This window comes from Mycena indigotica (assembly GCF_014461135.1).
Source record: "Mycena indigotica strain 171206Taipei chromosome Unknown Mind.scaff0006, whole genome shotgun sequence".
NCBI lineage: Eukaryota > Fungi > Basidiomycota > Agaricomycetes > Agaricales > Mycenaceae > Mycena > Mycena indigotica.
The window spans coordinates 2,942,156-2,961,060 of record NW_023503005.1 but is presented as its reverse complement, the minus strand read 5'-3'; the positions used below and the strand labels follow the sequence as shown (position 1 = coordinate 2,961,060).

At 49.6% G+C, this 18,905-nt stretch overlaps 9 protein-coding genes across 9 annotated transcripts; 3 read left to right on the top strand and 6 right to left on the bottom strand.

Annotated features, from left to right (window-relative positions):
- Positions 1–5: 5 nt before the first annotated feature.
- On the bottom strand, positions 6–1,657 carry MIND_00739600 (uncharacterized protein; the record flags this gene model as incomplete). Its single annotated transcript, XM_037364096.1, has 10 exons — positions 6–265; positions 311–464; positions 508–644; positions 695–726; positions 777–815; positions 871–946; positions 995–1,151; positions 1,197–1,305; positions 1,357–1,457; positions 1,502–1,657. 10 exons carry the CDS (start codon positions 1,655–1,657, stop codon positions 6–8), a joined length of 1,221 nt encoding a protein of 406 aa, XP_037219740.1.
- A 260-nt stretch (positions 1,658–1,917) lies between these two features.
- Positions 1,918–3,268, top strand: MIND_00739500 (Glutamine synthetase; the record flags this gene model as incomplete). Its single annotated transcript, XM_037364095.1, has 5 exons — positions 1,918–2,214; positions 2,268–2,390; positions 2,435–2,543; positions 2,590–2,719; positions 2,773–3,268. 5 exons carry the CDS (start codon positions 1,918–1,920, stop codon positions 3,266–3,268), a joined length of 1,155 nt encoding a protein of 384 aa, XP_037219739.1.
- A 217-nt stretch (positions 3,269–3,485) lies between these two features.
- Positions 3,486–5,428, bottom strand: MIND_00739400 (F-box domain-containing protein; the record flags this gene model as incomplete). Its single annotated transcript, XM_037364094.1, has 6 exons — positions 3,486–3,512; positions 3,565–3,864; positions 3,914–4,555; positions 4,601–4,832; positions 4,893–5,299; positions 5,345–5,428. 6 exons carry the CDS (start codon positions 5,426–5,428, stop codon positions 3,486–3,488), a joined length of 1,692 nt encoding a protein of 563 aa, XP_037219738.1.
- Positions 5,429–6,009: 581 nt separating this feature from the next.
- On the bottom strand, positions 6,010–7,537 carry MIND_00739300 (Isocitrate dehydrogenase; the record flags this gene model as incomplete). The annotated part of the gene is made up of 9 exons (XM_037364093.1): positions 6,010–6,142; positions 6,194–6,309; positions 6,358–6,493; positions 6,541–6,671; positions 6,725–7,017; positions 7,075–7,258; positions 7,306–7,335; positions 7,388–7,438; positions 7,493–7,537. 9 exons carry the CDS (start codon positions 7,535–7,537, stop codon positions 6,010–6,012), a joined length of 1,119 nt encoding a protein of 372 aa, XP_037219737.1.
- Positions 7,538–7,617: 80 nt separating this feature from the next.
- On the top strand, positions 7,618–9,560 carry MIND_00739200 (uncharacterized protein; the record flags this gene model as incomplete). Its single annotated transcript, XM_037364092.1, has 9 exons — positions 7,618–7,815; positions 7,864–7,930; positions 7,975–8,144; positions 8,192–8,526; positions 8,576–8,772; positions 8,822–8,963; positions 9,010–9,107; positions 9,157–9,194; positions 9,246–9,560. The coding sequence occupies exons 1-9, from the start codon at positions 7,636–7,638 to the stop codon at positions 9,558–9,560; spliced, it is 1,542 nt and encodes a 513-aa protein (XP_037219736.1). The 5' UTR covers positions 7,618–7,635.
- A 30-nt stretch (positions 9,561–9,590) lies between these two features.
- On the bottom strand, positions 9,591–10,815 carry MIND_00739100 (Amidohydrolase 2; the record flags this gene model as incomplete). The annotated part of the gene is made up of 6 exons (XM_037364091.1): positions 9,591–9,718; positions 9,766–9,896; positions 9,941–10,101; positions 10,155–10,291; positions 10,339–10,428; positions 10,476–10,815. The coding sequence occupies 6 exons, from the start codon at positions 10,813–10,815 to the stop codon at positions 9,591–9,593; spliced, it is 987 nt and encodes a 328-aa protein (XP_037219735.1).
- A 63-nt stretch (positions 10,816–10,878) lies between these two features.
- On the bottom strand, positions 10,879–11,902 carry MIND_00739000 (Short-chain dehydrogenase/reductase family protein; the record flags this gene model as incomplete). Its single annotated transcript, XM_037364090.1, has 6 exons — positions 10,879–11,091; positions 11,146–11,212; positions 11,268–11,364; positions 11,414–11,637; positions 11,686–11,813; positions 11,864–11,902. 6 exons carry the CDS (start codon positions 11,900–11,902, stop codon positions 10,879–10,881), a joined length of 768 nt encoding a protein of 255 aa, XP_037219734.1.
- A 67-nt stretch (positions 11,903–11,969) lies between these two features.
- On the top strand, positions 11,970–13,333 carry MIND_00738900 (Pyruvate dehydrogenase E1 component subunit beta; the record flags this gene model as incomplete). The annotated part of the gene is made up of 6 exons (XM_037364089.1): positions 11,970–12,080; positions 12,135–12,242; positions 12,293–12,408; positions 12,459–12,702; positions 12,756–13,190; positions 13,247–13,333. 6 exons carry the CDS (start codon positions 11,970–11,972, stop codon positions 13,331–13,333), a joined length of 1,101 nt encoding a protein of 366 aa, XP_037219733.1.
- Positions 13,334–13,381: 48 nt separating this feature from the next.
- Positions 13,382–15,998, bottom strand: MIND_00738800 (Histidine biosynthesis trifunctional protein; the record flags this gene model as incomplete). Its single annotated transcript, XM_037364088.1, has 3 exons — positions 13,382–13,601; positions 13,660–14,015; positions 14,067–15,998. 3 exons carry the CDS (start codon positions 15,996–15,998, stop codon positions 13,382–13,384), a joined length of 2,508 nt encoding a protein of 835 aa, XP_037219732.1.
- Positions 15,999–18,905: the final 2,907 nt, after the last annotated feature.

Genomic DNA, 18,905 nt, shown 5'->3' with positions numbered 1-18,905 from the left:
TCACATTAGCCTCTTCGCCTTTTAGACCCGTTATCCATGCCAGGGCGGTAGTCATGGTCTGACTCGGCACCTCGTTTCTTTCGAGAGCTTGACGAGTGGGTGGGTGGGTCATGTTTGAGCTCATCAATGATCGCCCACATTCCCAGTCCGACATTAGAATTCATACGTATATCCGTAAATCTTTTCCTGATGGTTTTGCGAAGAAACTGTATGCAGGCGGCCTTTTCCCTGTCCGCAAAACGGCGTATAACATAGAGTAAGACACCTAGGGAGTCAATAAGATTTGAACGGCTGTCCTAAATCTCCTCACCGATGAAGACAAATTCGATGGGGGAAATACGCTGTTTGTTGCTGAAAGCCACAGACTTCAAGTGTGGTTCTTCCGCGATCCGAGTGTAGTCATCCAGCACACTCTTGATATCACTTCTGAACTCGGGCGAAGGCGCGTCGGTACGACTGATCCACTAGGGTGATGTCAGCAAGTTTGAAAGTTGAAAGGTGACAGACCTTGGTAATCTTTGCTGCAGTAGGCACTTCCTCACTCGGATATTGCTCTGCACAATACACCAGCTGGGCAATATTCTGGAATTGGCGACCTCGCTTAGTGTCCCAGTCTAGAAGGTCTGCAAGACCATTGTCTGAAGCTAATTTGGACAGGTCATCTAGGTTTTCACTGAGAAACTCTGGCACTTACTGACGTATCGGCCCTCGAGTACCGATACTAGTCTGCTGGGAGTTAGAGTCTCTCGGCCTATAACTATTGACTGTTCACTTACGCAGACCAGGGAGAGTCGATCGCCGCTAGCTTTTCTGCTCTGTGCACAAGTCGATTAATGGCTGACGAGAAGATCGAGATTAAACACGACATACGCCGTCAATTGCATGCCCATCTGAACGCGTTGGAAGATTTCTCTTTCAAGGGCAGGAGTAAGATCGGAATGCTCCTCTGTCCCCGATTGAGATATAAGAGCGAAGATCAAGGCTTGGACCATACCACAAGCTATTTGTTTGTCCAAGAAAATCTCCTTGTAAGCGTCAGGTATCAAGAGTCGTTGTTTGGCTGAATCTGGCGAAGTGAAATAATATTGCTTGCTTCGTGACATCTTGTAGGGAAGCTGGCCAACAAGGAACTTTTGAATGCTTGTCAGCCTCTACATAGAGTTAGCCTTCATTATATGCCAGGCGTGTTTACGCACCTGTTTGCCATCCACGCAAACTTTCACAGGGACCCCATCCTCATCTGGAACAATGGCGAACACGAGCGCAGGAATAGATATATTGCGCCAGAGGCTGTCTATGAGAAGACTATTGACCGTTGAGCCTCGGGTCCACGCGGCAATTCTTGGTTTTTTTTACCTCTGCTTCGCGGGTGGCCACACAACATCGCGTTGATAAGGGGGATTGAGATCGATGCTACCCTGCATGATAAGATCAAATAGTTCCCTTAACGTCACTATCTTCTCCAGTTAGAGAATGTCGCGCATTTGAAGGCAACACGAACTCGTCTTTCAGGCGGTGATAGTTCTCCAGGGATGTGGAATTCTCCTTCTTCTTCGTCAGAGAAATCGTCATCCTCGGGCTCGATTTTAGGCACAGTGACAGAGGATGCACTGGGTTGTGGTTGGCTGACGAGAGATGGAAAGAAGGGAGCCGACATAGGACCAAAATAACACAAAGCCCCGTCGAGCGCGTGAAGAGCTGAATGGTAGTGGGGTGAGAGCGGGGGTGTCGCGGAGTTGTAAAAAAATAGGTTCGAGTCTTGCACGCGAAGTCGGAAGAGTACACGAGGAAGACAAAGGCTGCGAATATGGTTGACCGGCAGAATCAACCCTTCACGACATTTGATTGCATCAATAGTCCGGCGATGATGTCACGGCCAGATCGGCGCGCTGTGACTCTCTCTCTCTCTCCTTCGACATGGACGACGAAGTGAAGTTGGCGCTACCAAAGTTTCTCAAAATATTCGCAAATAATGGCATTCCTATGCAAAAGGCCATGGTCCTGGCTAAGCACTGTTACAAAGACTTCGCTTTGCCCAGCAAGCTTTCTGAGATGACGGATGTGAAGCTGGCCTCTCTTGGTGTCGACGACAAAGACTTGCGAAAACAAGCTATCTCCGCGCTCAAGAAAGGTGGTTACATCGGCTCTACCCTTCGTCAGCCCAAGGCCGGCTCCAGTCAGCCGCCCTCTACGATGACTGCCGTTGAAACGCTTGTATGATGCCACAGATGTTCCCCAGACTGCGACGTTGAATGCATTGCCCATAGACAACGCCCACTAAGAAGCGGAAGCGCGCGAAGGCCTCAGATGTCAACGAATTCCTACCAACTCCCAAAGACGAAACGGAAGATGTGGGCAATCTGGAGTTCAACGAGGTCTTGGACGAAGAGGTGAGCTCGCTTATTGGAATATAGCATCCTTTCAATGGGCCAAGGTGCTGCAAACAAAGTCAACGGTCGTCAACCGTGCGCCTCTGCTTACCGCGTGGGCAACTCTAGTAGCCGAAAAACTCGGCTTTCAACGAGAGGAAGCCTTGAGCATCGGTATCAAATAAAACATTAGAGCCCAGTTGTCTCACACACGCGCTAGCCTCAGTCTTTACGGAAATGAACGCCATCTCGAAGGGAATAGCTCTGGGAAAGTTTAAGAAAAATGCTGCAAACGGTATGGAGGCCTCAACCAAAGGAACACAACCCTACGTCGATCTTATGGGTAGACGGTGCGATTTGCACTTAATTTGATTTGAGAATACTAATGTTCGGTAGAATGTAGGTGCTCTTCTGTCTCACCATATCGCTACCTTACTTCTGCCAGACCGCTCTACCAAAACCAGACCTCACAGTGGCGTGGTCTGTCTGCGGGCAACGCCGTCCCACCGAGTACGGCTTTCGCTTACATCTCTCGAGCTTTACGGCAAACGGCACCGCATATAATCGGGGCCATGAGACTGCTTTTGGATACCTACAGTGTGGAGGAAATCAACGCGAAGGGTTGGGGGCTATATGCTGATTTCAGGCCAGATGTGAGTGGATGGGGCGATAGAGCTGAAGTTCGATGTTCCACGATACTGGATCTCCGTCAAACACAAACGGTCAGTCAAGAACGACAACAACCCGCTGTTCAAACGACAGGAAACTTGGTCGACCAACTGTCCGAAGAACCATCACCCAAACGCTCTCGTGTTATGACATTGGAGGAGTACGAAGCAGCCTTAGATGAAGACCGAACGTTTGACAATGTGAACCTCGACTTTGATACCCAATACTAGTCGTGAGAAAATATGTCCTTCAACACTTGCGCAGAACAACCCCAACGATGATTCCTCCAATCAACATTTCCGCCGCGACGACACATTTCACGCCAGCGATCCCTTTTGGTGTTGGGTCCAAAACTTTCATCGTTGTCGTAGGCGAACCAGCCATACACGACGCCTTTTGTTGCAGCTGTGGCTGAAGTATACGCCACATCCTGCAAAGAATGACTGTTCAGTGCGTCAAAAAAAAGTTGTCCATCTGGTCGACGCTTAATGAGGCAAGTCTTGAAATCGTTGAACTCTGTGTGGACCATAATTCGGTTGCCGACTTGGAAGAGGAGGCGATCTTCCCCTTCCTCTCCTTCGCATTTATATGCCTGGGGGAGAACTTTACCGGGGAAACCATAAACGTGTGTAAGTGTCCAAGCCCAGTCACAAGGAAAGCCTTGCCAATCAGCCCTTCGTAGATAACCTTCCATATCCGGCTTGGAGCGCCATCTAGGTCCAGATATGGCAATGTTGGCCTTCGACCATTGTGCTACAGCGGCTTCAATAACCTCTGGTGGCATATCGTCTTGAGGTCCAAACGGTAGGCTTAATTCGATAGTAGACTATAGGAAGTGAGTAAGCCCTTTGACGTGAATGGAAAAACAAGACCACCTGCGGCAGAACGCGTGAGAGTGCTGTCGTCGTTGGAGCGTAAAGCTCCGTGTCAGTGCATTGAAGAAGACCCCGGCCACAGTGATCGTAAATGGCCAATTCACCAAAACAGTTCCCAAACACCGTTATTCCCAAAGTTTCATCGAAGTCGACCACAGGGACTGCCCACAGTGCCACATCAGACGCCGTGCCAGGCGTCCATTCAATTAAGCGCAAGTCATCTGTGTTGACGTTTACAAACAAAGGACGCGAGCGGTGACTTTTGCCGACGGGGGGAGATGCGACCGAAATCCACAGTGGTCGGGTTCCGGTGCTTCCGGCACATAGACCGTACCACGGAGTAGACAAACGCGTCCGCCTTTCGCACAATGGCATAGGCGCAAGACATTCAGTGGAAAGAGACTTAATGCCTGGTTCTAACAGCATTTCCGCATTGACGTCGATAGCCTCAATTCCACGAGGAGAAATGATCATAAGACGAAGCAAAGAAGATGTAGGCTTGCAGGCGGAGACCTCCCAAATGACTGGTGTTTGGATAGTTTTCAGAAAGCCAATGGAATCTTGCACAGAATACACTTCAAGGCCGCCCAGTCGAGCGACAACCAGAATGTCATCGAGTAAAAACATACCATGCGGCACACTCTATAGTCAGATTTGTCAGGCATGGTCTAACGGTAAGAAACACACCTGTCGGTCCATAGCATCCAAACTACCGGGCAGTTGTGAGATTCCAATAAGTTCTTGGGTGGTCCAGTCCAGAAGGTGTGGAACATTGTCTCCATGGCGTACTGCACAACCAACAATATTTCCTGACAACAGCAAGACATGTGAGACATCTTTTATGCAGGCAAGTTCGGTGAATAGATAGCTGCCAGAGGATGAGCAACGCTCGAGAGTCACAATGTGAATCGCAGATATCCTAGATTGGGTTTTCAAGACAGAATCAGTCACAACTACCGGCAGTCTACCGCTCGCTCACTCTGGTCCTAAGCCAAGAGCAATCGCTATTCTAGAGGGTTGAACCTCCAGTTGAACAGTTTGAACTCGGCCGGGAAGGTAACCAATTGCAATCGGTCCAGTGTGGCTATCAAAAGTCGAAGTGATGTCCCAGCAGCCAATCCCACTGGTAGAGTTGTCAGAGAAGGTGCAGAAGAGCCAGCGCCCTGCAACCAGGCGAAGCCATGTGATTGACTGAGGGAGGTATAATCGGGAAACCTTTGCTGGAGAGAGGTCACCAGCCAGCCATTTTTCTTGTAGCTTCTGGGCCCGCCATGCAAGAGCCTCGAGCTTTGGAGAATGTAGTCCATGGTATCTGGCAGGGTCGTTATTGAGCAAGCGGAGCCATATGACCTGCTCCTGAGTCATGGCATATAAACGAGAACAAACCTAAATTCTTCCAGACACCAGTGAATGAGAAGGATACTTCCATACCTGCCGCAATATGAGGATCTCGCTCACTGTTAACATAACGCAAATGTCTAGCAGCAAATCGGTTGGTAGTTGTTCGAAAGGCATGGTCACGTTGTAACAGCGTGACTCAGTGCCATTGCAATGGTGGATCGTATCGCTGGGGACAAAACTTTTCGAAAGGTTTCACAAAAATCTGTAGGATGAGTCCGATGCTTGAACAATTTACATAAGTAAAATCGATCCTGGTACCATTGACAAAATCGGGGCGTTTGATGCTAACCTCATTGACATAAAAGACATGACAAACAACGACAAGCGAGACGCATAGACAGGCAAAATACTTGTTTGCAAGATCAGCGATCAACAGTTATAAGTTGGCATCAAAAGGCACGTTCGGCACGGGTGGAGATTAGTGCAAGGCAAGTGCAAGGACAACTGTGCGCGGCCAATCCTCTCGCCTTGTAAGTGTACCTCCTTTTGACAGAAATATCGCTGCCTTGCATTTTACACACGTCTCAGATGATCACGAACTGTCTTTTCTCACCGCATTAGCTTTGCAGAGGAAAATAAGGCAGCGTCCCCAGTTTTGACCAACTTAGCTGAACTTCCGCTTCGGTACAGAATAAGTTACGCATCCATAGGAACACTAGTAATGTAAATCACTCTAAATGTCTAAAGATGGCGGCTCATAGAGCATTGATGATCGCCGAGGTGAATTCTGAGGTCGTGGCGGAGCCTCCCATGTCTGCGGTGCGGACTTTTCCAGCGTTGATGACCTCGAAGGTGGCCGACGCAATTTGGTTGGCAAGTGGGTCGAGTCTACGATGGTTTTATTGTCAAGGAGGCAAACTGAAGAGAAGCAATACTTACCCCAAATGTCTCAACATCATGGTTGCACTGAGAATCATAGCAGCAGGGTTGGCGCGGTTTGTGCCCATGATATCGCTAGCGACGTGTCTGCAGCCAGGTTCGAACAGAGCATATTCCTAGCAATGGTTGAATCGGTTGTTTTTCACGCAAAGACGAACACCGACAGATCCAATGTTGCAGCCAGGGACAATGCCAGGCCCACCAACTAAAGCAGCTCCGATGTTCGAGACAATCGCCCCGTACAAGTTGGGCATGACCATGACATCGAATTGCTGTGGTTTGGCCACCAGCTGCATTGATCTGAATCCAACGTCAAGGGTGGAACGTAGACACTGCTTGAAACACACGTGTTATCGACAATCATGTCGTTAGACTCGATACCAGCAGACTTGTACTCTTCTGCGACGCGGCGGAACGTGTTGAGGAACAAACCATCACCAAGCTTCATGATGTTTGCCTTGTGGACGCAAGTGACTTTCTGCCATGAGTGTTGAGCGAAAGATAGCCGTGAAAAAGGTGGTGATTGCAGACCTTGCGGTTGTTTTTTAATGCGAAATCGAATGCGAAACGAGCGATACGCTCCGCTTTTGCCCGAGTTGACACCTTCAAACTCTCTACAACGCCAGGGTAGCTCTGATGTTCGAGACCTGAGTACTCGCCCTCAGTGTTTTCACGGATGATAGCAAAATCCACGTTGGAATGACGCGTCGAGAATCCTGGCAACGATTTGCAAAGGACAACTGAGGCGTAGATGTCGAGCTGCTGGCGCATCGCAACATTCCAAGAAATGTGACCTGACTGTGAAATGGGAGTAAAAAGAATCCCTGAGGCACAGTGGTGAGCATGCTGATTTATATAAGTAAGCGTGATAACAGACTCACCCTTCAATCCTACTCTGTTACGCTTCAAACTATCCATAGCCTGCTTGAATAGTGCCTCGCCCGACGAGGACATTCCAGAGACATCGTATTGCTCCCATTCGATAGGTGCATTGACGTGCTCGAAAATTTCCTTCACCGAGTCGGTAATTTCTGCGCCGATACCGTCACCAGGAATGAGGGTGACCTACAGCAGTGAGCGAGGTTTTTCTTGTTGGAGAGGAAGGTGATTACGGTGTAGATGCCGCCATACTTGGTTGTAGGCTACAACAAGACTCAGTCATGGATGAAAAACTGCCACATCAATCTATCATACCCGTTGGGAGACCTTGGAGAATGCCTCGGGGGCGAGTGTGGTGGCCGGACGCTGCGAAAAAGGATTGGAAACACGACAGATAACATTCTAGGCGAGTCTACACACCGAAAGAGCTGACCGAGAGGCAGAAGTGAGCGCTGAGCGGAGCATGGTGGTCGAAAGAAGAAGAAAGTTGGCACAAGCCGATCTTTCCGAAGTCGAAATCAGGTGCCAACTTTCCCCCCTGTGTGTTGTCATCTCGCTTGCTCATGGCTCTCACCATTGACGAGGAGCCGGACGTCCCCAAGCCCACTGAAAGGTCCTACTACATTGTCGCTCTCTTCTTGCTACCCTTCCAACTCGTCTCTGCTATTTCTTGGGCCTGTCTTGCTTATTCGTTGGTCTGGGGAAATGTCTGGTCATGGAAATTCGCTCTGGCTGCTTGTGAGGTATACCAAAGACTAATAATGACAACCAAGGTTTCTCAATAATCGTAGGCAATATTCTCCGTGTATCATTGGCATCTCTCGAGACTAGCATCTCAACCCTGGCGCCACGGAACAGGTTTGAACTAACAAGCATCTATCCACATTGCTCACATCCTACAGGAAGTTTGGCCCAACTCCAACTTTCCTACAATCGTGTTCTTCAGTGTGGCTTAGCGAACCTGCCCGAGGACGGCTCTGAGTCCCACCGACCTGCCAGCCCAACGTACCCCATCACGCAACTTGAGTGGGACGACCCCCGCGCTGTCGACTTCCGTCACACACTGCGAACGGTTCGAGATCATCATCTCACATGAGCCACGAAACTGACATCAAGAAGTGGTTCAACAGAGTCCCTTTCTCAGCGATCCGTCGTTTTGAAGTCCGCCAATGGTTATACTGGTCGATATTCGCCAAGGATCTCCCAGAAACCATGCCCCCAGGTCATCAAGCAATCATTGACGATTCTTTGCGGAGATTAGAGATGCGCGTCGGCGGCAAAATACCAGAAGGCTCCAATCCTAATGCTCCACCAATGCGAGTTACCCTAGACGAAGTTCAAATCTCTACACGACCACTCTTTTTATACGCACTCATTTTCGCCGTTAACTGGTGTTTACAAAAGTACTACGGGATTCGCTATGGCCTAAAATACGGGTCATATCAGGATCTTGAGTATGTCAACATCATTTGACGCAAGCAAAATGGTCTTATCTTATTTCAGGTATCTTCTCTACATTCCCAACGGTTGGGATATCAACACCGGCCCACAACCAACTATTTTCTTTCATGGCTTAGGGCTTGGGCTGCTTCAATACCATCCATTGCTCATGGACCTTCGCCATCACTTCAAAGACCGTCCACTCCTGTTCCCCCTTCAACCGCATATCAGCCAGAACATTTTCCACTCTAAATTCTTGGGTACGCGTCTAGTATAGATATCTTTCTCCGCGTCTGAAACTAGTTTCAGACCCTCCTAGCAGACGAGACTTGGCTGATCTCTTTGCTGGACTCCTTCATCAACTAGGCTGGGTGGACTTGTCGTCTACGGATGAAGATCTGAGCAGGGACGCAAGCAGAAGCCGAACCGTTACAGTATTGAGTCACTCCAAGTGTGTATGTCGTTTCCTCCTCTTGCCAAGTTCACCATACTTTCAGCGGGTCGTATATGCATACGTGGTGTGTCAAGGCCTATCCAGAGCTTATATCGCGGTCCTGCTTCGTTGACCCGGTCTCCTTGTGTCTCTGGGAAGGCGGTAAATATGTTTTGTTTCTGCTTGTTCAAAAATTTATAAATTCTGGCAGATCTACCTCACAACTTCCTCTATCAACCACCAACTCACGTAAGCAATTTTGTCTCTGTTGTTGTGACTTCTTTTACGTTCTGTTTCTAGGGCGTCGGTCTGATTGTTCGATATTTTGTGGGACGAGAACTCGGCACCGCTGCCCAGCTCTATCGCAACTTTGACTGGTCCTCGAATGAGTTGTGGTTCGAAGATATCCCCAACGCCCAGGACCCCACCAAAACCTTCTTTTTACTTGGTGGAAATGACGCAATCGTCAATTCTCCGCGCGTTAGAAAATACTTGTCGTCGCATGGTGTACACAAGGGACTATGGTACGACGAAATGGCTCAACATGGTGATGCTTTGTTGCGCGGAACAAAGGGGCACGCCATGGTCTTAGATTGGTTGAAGCATAACTACTGAGGACTGATGTTGTAAACTAGAGGGTTGCTATTAATCTGGATGTTTTCTAAAGAGCTGGAGAGCGTTGTCGAGAGTGATGGCTTCTAAGTCTGGTTTGTTATCTCTATAAAAGTCCTCCAAATGCTTGGTGTACCACCCCGCGGTCTCTGCACTAACAGCTACGATGATATTGGTTCATGGCATCAACCTAGGTGTTTGCCCTCACCTGGAAAGTCTGTTCCAAACAAGATTCGTTCTGGTCCCACGAAAGACTGCATCAGTCTGAGCGTAGTCGGATGTGCACTTAGCGCCGATTCAAAATAGAAAGTTTGAAAGTCTTGTATGACTTGCTCAGGACTGAGGATTCATTAGTGCCGCTTATTTAGCTATAACACACCTACCTCAGTTCGCATCCCATATGAGCTGAAAGTGCCGCCACTCGCGCCGCCAGAAATGGTGTACTCCCTCCGAGATGAGCGAGAATTATTTTCGTGTTGGGATACTTGCGTTTGCGACCGCTGACAACCAGATGTGCCGCTGCTTTAAACGTTTCCCCTGGCACCTGGAATCATCAGAACAAGGTACCATCGAAATAAGGCTGTACCAGAAATGTACCTCGGTCACTGGAATTCCCAGAAATGGATGTGGGTAAGGAGTAGACGACGGGGTCTGTGCGCCATGGAGGAAAACAACGGTTCTGCGGTGATTCAATTCGCGCCAGATCGCGTCGAACAAGTCGTCTCCAATGTAGACTGTCCTTTCGGTGAGCTATTTCAAGGGCAAGTGTGGAATCATAGACCCGCATCGTCTCCTTCTCCATAACACGAAGACAACGAAATCCCATCAGCACCCAACTCGTCCAGAGCAAATGCAATTTCCGCAAGAGCACCTATCCGGTTATTTCTAGTCAGTAGCAAGTTTCAACACGCGTCTTACCTTCCACATCGCGCAAAAAGGGAAGTGTAGCGAAGAAGCCGAATCTGGTAGGGTGTGTTCGACAGATTTCGGCCATCGCAAGGTTTCGCTGACGCGTCTTTTCGCGATTTTCGGTGCTTATAGAGCCGCTGGAGATGGCTGGAAAGCTTAGAATGGCCACATCAATGCCATGCGCGTCCATATACTTGAGGCTGACTTGGGGGCTCCAAGGAAGGTTTTCTGCTGGAGTCAACCATCCGACCTTCTTACTTGCGTTCGCCTTGTCGAGGGTCGCCTCGAAGTAATGGTGGTGGATATCGATTCGTTGAATGGGTCGGGACTGCCAATGACCACTAGGCATCGAGGACAAGAACAAGTAGTGTTACTTCGACTGATCCGAGCTTGAGCTTGTGGTACATTCTTTTTAGACAGCTTCTCTAAATAGCGCACACTCATCGGCATCCCAGCTAACGAATTGGCCGCTCATGCTTTTTGGCGCCGAGATTGCCAAAGATGCAATTACTCGAGCGGGGTCCTCGGCCTTGAGCAATTCTCCATTCGCATGCACTGAAACAAACTTTTCGTGGTCTTTGGCGGACATATGCGGTGCTCCAGTTTCTCTGAGAGCTACCTGCATCTATAAAGCCTTTTAACAAAGGTACTATGTATGATGATAAGTCAAGCTACCTACCGCCGTGTCCACCATGCCTGGCCGTAGAGCGACGGAAGTGATCGTTGGCTCTTCTTCCGACAGAGTCCTGACGAAAATAAGTGAGTCAAAGAAAGATTGATCCCCACTGAACAATTTCTAACCGACAAAGTGAGTTCATCGCCGCTTTTGACGCGTTGTATGGTCCCCATCCTGCTGTACCTTTAGTAGCAGCGCCAGAACTGACGAATACGACACGTCCTATTCTGAACTTAGACCCACACCCTAAGTTATGGAGAAAATCGCTTGCCTCCGTGCTTGCTGTCGCGTAAAGAAGGAAGGGCGGCTTGCAGGGCATCGACGAGCGAAAAGAAATTGACATCAAAATGGGTTTTCCACTTCTCCAGTCCGACTGTCCTGTCCCCAATGCGACAAAGAGGTTCAAGGGTGGCTGCGTTGAGAATTAGCCCATCAAGACTAGAAAAAGTCTTCAGTGCTTGATCAACGGCGTTGGTAATGGCCGCGGTATCAGTGCTAGGATTGGCATTTCAGGTAGTGTTCAGAACAAAAAAACGGTCTTACACATCACCATCGACGATGAGCAGCTTATCGCAGGCCAGAGCCAAAAGTTCTGGGGTTCGAGATCGTTGGAATGCAACAACGTTCACGCCTTTACGAAGGAGGACGGCTGCGACAGCAAGTCCAATTCCCTATTCCTTTGAAAAAGCCCGAAAATTGACTAGCTGCTAATGCGCATTACTTTTGAGGCGCCAGAAATGAATACGGTTGGGGTAGACATGTCAGAGTTCGGCTGAAGACGGGTGCCAATTGGTCACGCGTTCATTCTTGTCTTCTCCCCAAAATTTATGGCTTCTTTGGCCTTTGCCCGCCTAGTGCGCTCTCGTCCTGCTCCGGCACTGGCCGCCTCCAGGGCATTTGCTGCTCGTCGCTATGCTTCTTCTGAGCCAGAACACACGGTACGAACTGCTCATTTACTTGTTTCGACGTGTCAGGCAATGAACATTGAATAGATGACCGTGCGTGATGCTCTCAACGCGGCAATAGAGGAGGAGATGCTGCGGGACGAGAAGGTGTTCATTCTGGGTGAGGAGGTCGCGCGTTACAATGGTGCCTACAAGGTCTGTTACGCGTGTGGTCATTGCAGCGAGCGTCTGACAATGCTTGCCAGGTCACAAAGGGCCTGCTGGACAAGTTTGGCGAAAAGCGTGTCGTAGACACGCCAATTACTGAGATGGGTTTTGCGGGCATTGCGGTTGGCGCAGCGCTTTCAGGTCTTCGTCCAATGTTGGCCCCCTTTTATGTTTGGGTCCGCGGCCTCTAACTCAAATGGACAGATGCGAGTTCATGACTTTCAATTTCGCTATGCAGGCCATCGACCAGATAGTCAACTCTGCGGGCAAGACATACTATATGTCTGGCGGAAATGTACCATGTCCAGTTGTTTTCCGTGGTCCTAATGGTGCTGCTGCTGGTGTAGCTGCCCAACACTCACAAGACTACGCTGCGTGGTACGGCTCAATACCTGGTCTGAAGGTAGTAAGCCCATGGAGTGCGGAGGACTGCAAGGGTCTGCTGAAGGTTTGCATATTGATCTTAGTCTTTTTTGTTCGACTGATTTAATTCTTAACCAGTCTGCCATTCGTGACCCTAATCCCGTTGTCTTCTTGGAGAACGAGATGTTGTACGGTGTCTCCTTCCCTATGTCGAACGAGGCCATGTCCGACAACTTCCTCCTGCCTATCGGCAAGGCAAAAGTGGAGCGCGAGGGCAGTGATGTGACCATTGTTGCCCACAGCAAGATGGTCACCCACAGCATCGAGGCTGCTGACGCACTCGCCAAGGAGGGCATTAAGGCGGAGGTCATCAACCTGAGGAGTATCCGCCCACTTGACATCGACACGATCATCAAGTCGGTCAAAAAGACGAACAGACTCGTCATCGTTGAGGGTGGTTTCCCTGCATTCGGCGTTGGCAGCGAGATTTGTGCCCAGATCGTGGAGAGTGAGGCATTTGACTACTTAGACGCCCCCGTTGAGCGAGTCACTGGCGCCGACGTTCCTACACCAGTAAGCAGATTTGCTTTCTTTCCTTCTCGGAATATTTTGTCTTACGCCAAGCACAGTATGCTACCAATCTTGAAGTTCTTTCTTTCCCCGACACCCCGCTTATCACCAAGGTCGCGAAGCGGGCTCTCTATCGTACTAACTAGGCTTTCGTTGTTTTGCTCTCCTACACCAATAGATGCTACTATTTTCTGTTAGTCCCGTAATCGAATCCGTACCGCGTTCGCGTGGGCTTCTAAACCTTCACAGTCGGCCAATGTCGCCACTACAGGGCCGAGCTTTTGCAAACCCGTTTGCGTGATCTCTTGGGAAGTGATGTGCTTTTGGAACGATTGGGTGTTTACACCGCTAAACTGTCGCGCATAACCGTTCGTTGGCAAAGTGTGGTTGGTGCCGGACGCGTAGTCTCCGCAACTAAAAGCCAAAATGAGCAAAAAAGAGAACAGCGATCGTTGTGGACTTTCACTCGTACCTTTCAGGTGAAAATGGACCAACAAAGACACTGCCTGCATTTTCGACGAAGGCAACTGTGTCATGGGCATCCTGGAGGTGAATAATCAAGTGCTCTGGCGCGTAGTCGTTGGAGAATCTGAACGCCTCTTCGACGGATTCAACTTTGACGATGACGCTCTTTCCAATAGACACCCGCACAATGTCGACGCGCGAGAGAGCATGGGCTTGGACATCGACCTCTTTTTCTATCGCTGCCAGTTTTTCGGCGTCTAGGTTGACAGCAACTAATACGACCTGAGAATCGACCCCATGTTCTGCCTGGGACAGCAAGTCTGCAGCGACAAACGCTGGATTAGCTGTGTGGTCAGCAATGACCTGTGTCGACGTTAAAACATCAGATTGACAAAAAAAAATTGAAAGACATACCAAAACCTCGGACGGTCCGGCTGGCATATCGATAGAAACCAAAGCATCGGTGTCGTTTTGCACGAGCATTTTTGCAGCAGTGACCCACTGATTACCAGGTCCAAATATTTTGTCGACTTTGGGAACAGATTCTGTACCATATGCCAACGCAGCCACTGCTTGTGCACCTCCAGCCTTTAAAACGGCAGATGCTCCAACGAGGTTTGCCACATACATGACCTCTGGGGAAATGCTGCCGTCTTGACGCGGAGGAGTTGCGATCACGATGTCTTTGCAGCCGGCAACCTGGGCCGGAATGCCGAGCATTAAAGCAGTCGACGGAAGGATTGCCGTGCCTCCCGGAACATAAAGTCCAACCCGAGCAATCGGGCGTGCAAACCGAGAGCAAACAACACCAGGCATTGTTTCGACCGTCAGAGTCGTTCCGTCAGCTTGGGCTTCATGGAACTTTCGAATATTGGCATAAGCTGTGCTAATAGCCTCGCCCACTTGAGGATCAACTTGCATTGTTTCTGGAGAAAAAGGTGGTAGGAGGACTGTTGATTCCAGCTTCACCTTGTCAAATTTGGCTGTCAGTTCGAGCAGTGCAGCGTCTCCGCCAGCCCGAACTTGCTCTACGATCGGTTTAACTTTGTTGATCATTTCGTCAGATTTAAGAACGGGACGACGAAGAAGGGCAGCTCGTTCATCGGTTGACACAGTCACGAGGTTATAGCTTCTCATTCGAATCGGTGCGTCCTCTGCGACGATAGCCTTTGCTGGCGGTGGCGGAGGGGCAGCTTTCGACCACTGGGGCTTCGCATTTCCGGTTCGCCTTGTAACCCGACGAGCCTTTTTGTCTAGTGAAGCTTCAATTTGTGAGATTCCCACGCCAGCCGAGATACACTTCGTCAACGCGAAATATAACAAATCAGCAGCCTCAAACGCTATGTCCTGCTTATTATCTGCTCGACAGAGTTCGTCCGCTTCTTCCATGATTTTCGAGCGAAGGAGTTCTGGATCATTGAAAAGCCTGTTCGTATACGAGCCTTCTGGCGCAGACTCGAAGCGTGAACGCAGTGTGTTTTCTAAAGCAGGGAGCCCGCGTGCTGCGCCAAAGCAAGATTGGCGGTTGAGATGGCAGAAGCCAGCCCCATGCTGACGGACGGTGAATTCGAGACTGTCAGAGTCACAATCAAGACGAATGGCTACGACGTCTTGTGTAGCGCCAGATGTCTCCCCTTTCCTCCAAAGACCATGTTTGCGGGATTGGTAGACCCCTTTGCCGGTAAGAATACTCTCTTTGACTGACTCGGGTGAGGAATAAACGAGGCCCAGCGAATGCCCAGTCTCTGAACACACGACTGTGGGAAATAAGCCATCGGGACGATCAGACACAATTGGGGCAATAAACCCGTCCGCTATGTTGAGTTGTGTAGGGGAAGATGGGCCAGTCGTGAGTTGGGATGAAGGGATGACGGCAATGGCGCCAATCCCAAGTAGGCCACGGATCAAAGAGACGGTTGGGGAAGTAGAGGGCGTAGAGAGAACATAGACCGAGGACCCAGAAAAGAATTTCGAGATTGAAGCAATTAAATCTAGGTCAATGGAGGGTGTTTTGAGTAGCACACCAGAGACCGCGTTGCGCACTTTGTCCGAAACGGCGCTGATGTTGCCAACATCGAGCAACAGCAGTAAGCGATCGGAAGAGATGACCTCGATGAGTTCTTTCGCCCACGAAAGTGGCGCGATGAGCTTAGAGGCGCCATTGTCCAGAAGGGACACCGCGTCTTCAAGGACAAAAGGTTGGGTATTGTCGATAAGGATGTATGTATCTGGTGGGAGGGTGGAAGGGAGGGAATGAGACAAGGGTAGGGCGATAGGGCCAATACGGGCTAGGGAGGTGAGTAGCGGTTCATGGTCCGACTCAATGAGAGGGAGAAACACGGTCATCGCGTTTGACAAAATCGAGTCACGTCCACCAGCTTACGTATGCAGAAGATATGCACTTTTGACGCGAGAAGGACCGCAAAAAAACCGGCATCTTGCCCAATAGAAGGGAGATGAGCTACGAGTGATAGGTACGTGGTCCTGGCCCAGCTAGGCACCCAAACCCGCTGAAGAGGTAAGGCTCTATGACTTGAAGATACAGCCCTTATCATATTCACTTAAAGCGGAATGTCGACACGTGCTCTGTGGGGTAGTTGGTTATCCCTGTGGATTCTGACTTGACTCATCTTCCACCAACCCCGGTTCGAGTCCGGGCAGGGCCTGCTGGTGGTCGCTGATCACTTTTGGTTGTTCGGCGCATAATTCTTTTTTTTTTTTACAACCATTTCACCTGTCTACTCGCCGCGCTTGGCCCTCAACCACCAGATACCAGCATTCAGATATGTTGCAAATAACAGCCAAGCACAATATGGCAACAGCAGATAAGATGCCAGTGATGAGACTTCTCCAATGGTTTTCTAGCAAACAATGTCAACGAGTAATGAAATTGCCAAAAACTGTTCAGTTACAGTCATGTAAATGGTTGTTCCAGTCAAGGCAACAATATCAAGAAGTGCAAGGCCAGGCTATCCATCCTTGCTTAGGACCATATGCATATATACACAAATGGCACACCTGTTTCAACCCGAAGAATAGAGGCGACCAAAGTAGATTAAGCCCAAGCTGTGCATAGTACAGTGCCAAAGCCCGATTGGCGCTAATGAAGTTGAAGTCCACGACAGAACAGATAAGTGACTGTGCACACCTTGGCATGCCAGCATCAAGTGCGTTGACTGTCAAGTGGGAAGCATAACCCATAGCTACCTTTATTATTGATATCATCCATAGGCAGCAGCATAGGGCACATACACACATAGAGGAGAGGCCAGACAATTGGGAAGACCTGGCGTGGTGGTCTTCCAGGTGGGACACGCAAATTCTACTTACATGCCAGTAAGTTGATTAGTGTCTGACGAAAACTTGAAATTGTCCTGCCTTGTACCAATTCCCGCGAACAACTTTTGCAGTCGGGTAGCCACTGAGAAAGCCAAGCCCGAGGGGCAGTCCTACAGCAAACAGAGGTACGCGAGCAATGACGAGCAAAAGGTTGGGCAAGCTAGTCGACGTCATGAGCAAGAAGCCGATCGGATGCAGACGATTCAGAGCCAAGGCCGAGCGAGCAAAAATCATGGATTACATAAAATACGCAAGTCTGGCTAGATGAAGGGCTTGAAGTTCTGCTTGAAAGCCTCAAGGGCGTTGGCCGGTGCCACCTGTTGGTGCCTCTGGAAAGTTGGCCACGCCTAAGTAGTGGGTCGCATGGTTCTCAGCACCAAAGTAGTCGACTCCAACTGATAAAGACGCGGCAATCAAACATCATCACTCTCTCGCAAGCACGCCCACTTACTGCCAAACTGCGCATGCGGAGACATCGCTGGATGGACTTTTGCGCAAGAATTTGGCTCAAAGGCTTTAATTGGAGTCTGATTGAACCACCCGCCTGTCCACTTTATACCTCATTTGCTTGACAGAAATATCGCAAGCTGACGCGTAACGTCCTCCCAGCCAACTAGTCAGCCTAGGCAAGCTGACTCTCTCCAAATGCGACGCAACTGACGCCGCACCGTCTTCTCGTCCGAGCATAATGTCACGCCTCAATTCACAAACGTGTCCAAGCACCCTGCTCAGCATTATCTCTGTTCATCGTCTGGCTCGCGCTTAAGGAAATGAATTCAATGCTCTCTCAGCGTGTTCTTTCACGCCGCTCCGAGTTCAACGCCGATGCTACTTTATTTCCTTGCTGGACACTGGGCCCTTGAGCGTCTTTCCTGGTTCACCTTCTCCATGAGCCGGAACATAAGCTACAGGAAACCTGCGCCTCTGTTTGTTCCCTCCCCAGAGCCATCGCCCACAATACAGTCCCCAACTGCTCCGAAACTGACGGTACTAATGTCGCTCGGAATTTTATACGCCTGTTGACCGTATAGCAGCTTCTGTACTCGCATGACAAGCCCCTGCCACTCCCTCCACCACTTCCTCAAGTCGCACCTCCCGTTTATGTCGATACGGCTCAATCCACTATCCCGCACCTAGTACGCTTCATGTGTTGTGTTATAGCCCTCGTTTTTCATTCTACATAGACTTATCGTCCGCCTACCCCACCACGTCGCCGTCACCAGTCCTTGAGCTTGCTCGACTCCAACCCACAACATGACGCTCTCCGTCCTATAGGCATTTTCCCTTCATATATGCACAAAAAACTGTTGAACAGGGAGGAAATGGGAGGGGAAAAGAGGACAATTTGAGATTGAACAAGTAGCTACTTAAGTACATATAAACTACAACAGTGTCTAAACTAGTCTGTTGAAGGGCATGTACATATGAAGTACAAAGTGGAATGAACAGAAGGGGAATGGCAATCTGAGAACAAGCGCTGTTTCCGAGAACGGTCCGGGTGGCTGTGCATGCCGCCGGATTGAAAGTCCAACAAAAACGACCTTATAATCTGCGGCTCGACACGAGTTTTGCTCCGACTGTTGATGGGACGTTGTGGAGCACCTCTCCAGGCTCTCTCTCAGCCACGAGTTGGCACCTTCTCCAAATGCCGGTGCATTCATCTGCTTGGTGGGAGCGAGTCCGGATGTTTAGTGTTGCTATTAGGAATAAGTTGAAAGGATCGCGCATATACGGGGCCTTCCTGTAGACGCTAGAGCTGGCTAAGGACAGTAGGAATACTGCGATTTTCTCTTGGTGTGATCCATAGAGCCTAATATGGAAATTGCTTTTCGTTGGGTCGCCTATGACGACTTGATCTCACCCTTCCACTCCCAATTTCGATGCCTCTATAGGACTGGCGAGGAGTAGCTTGCA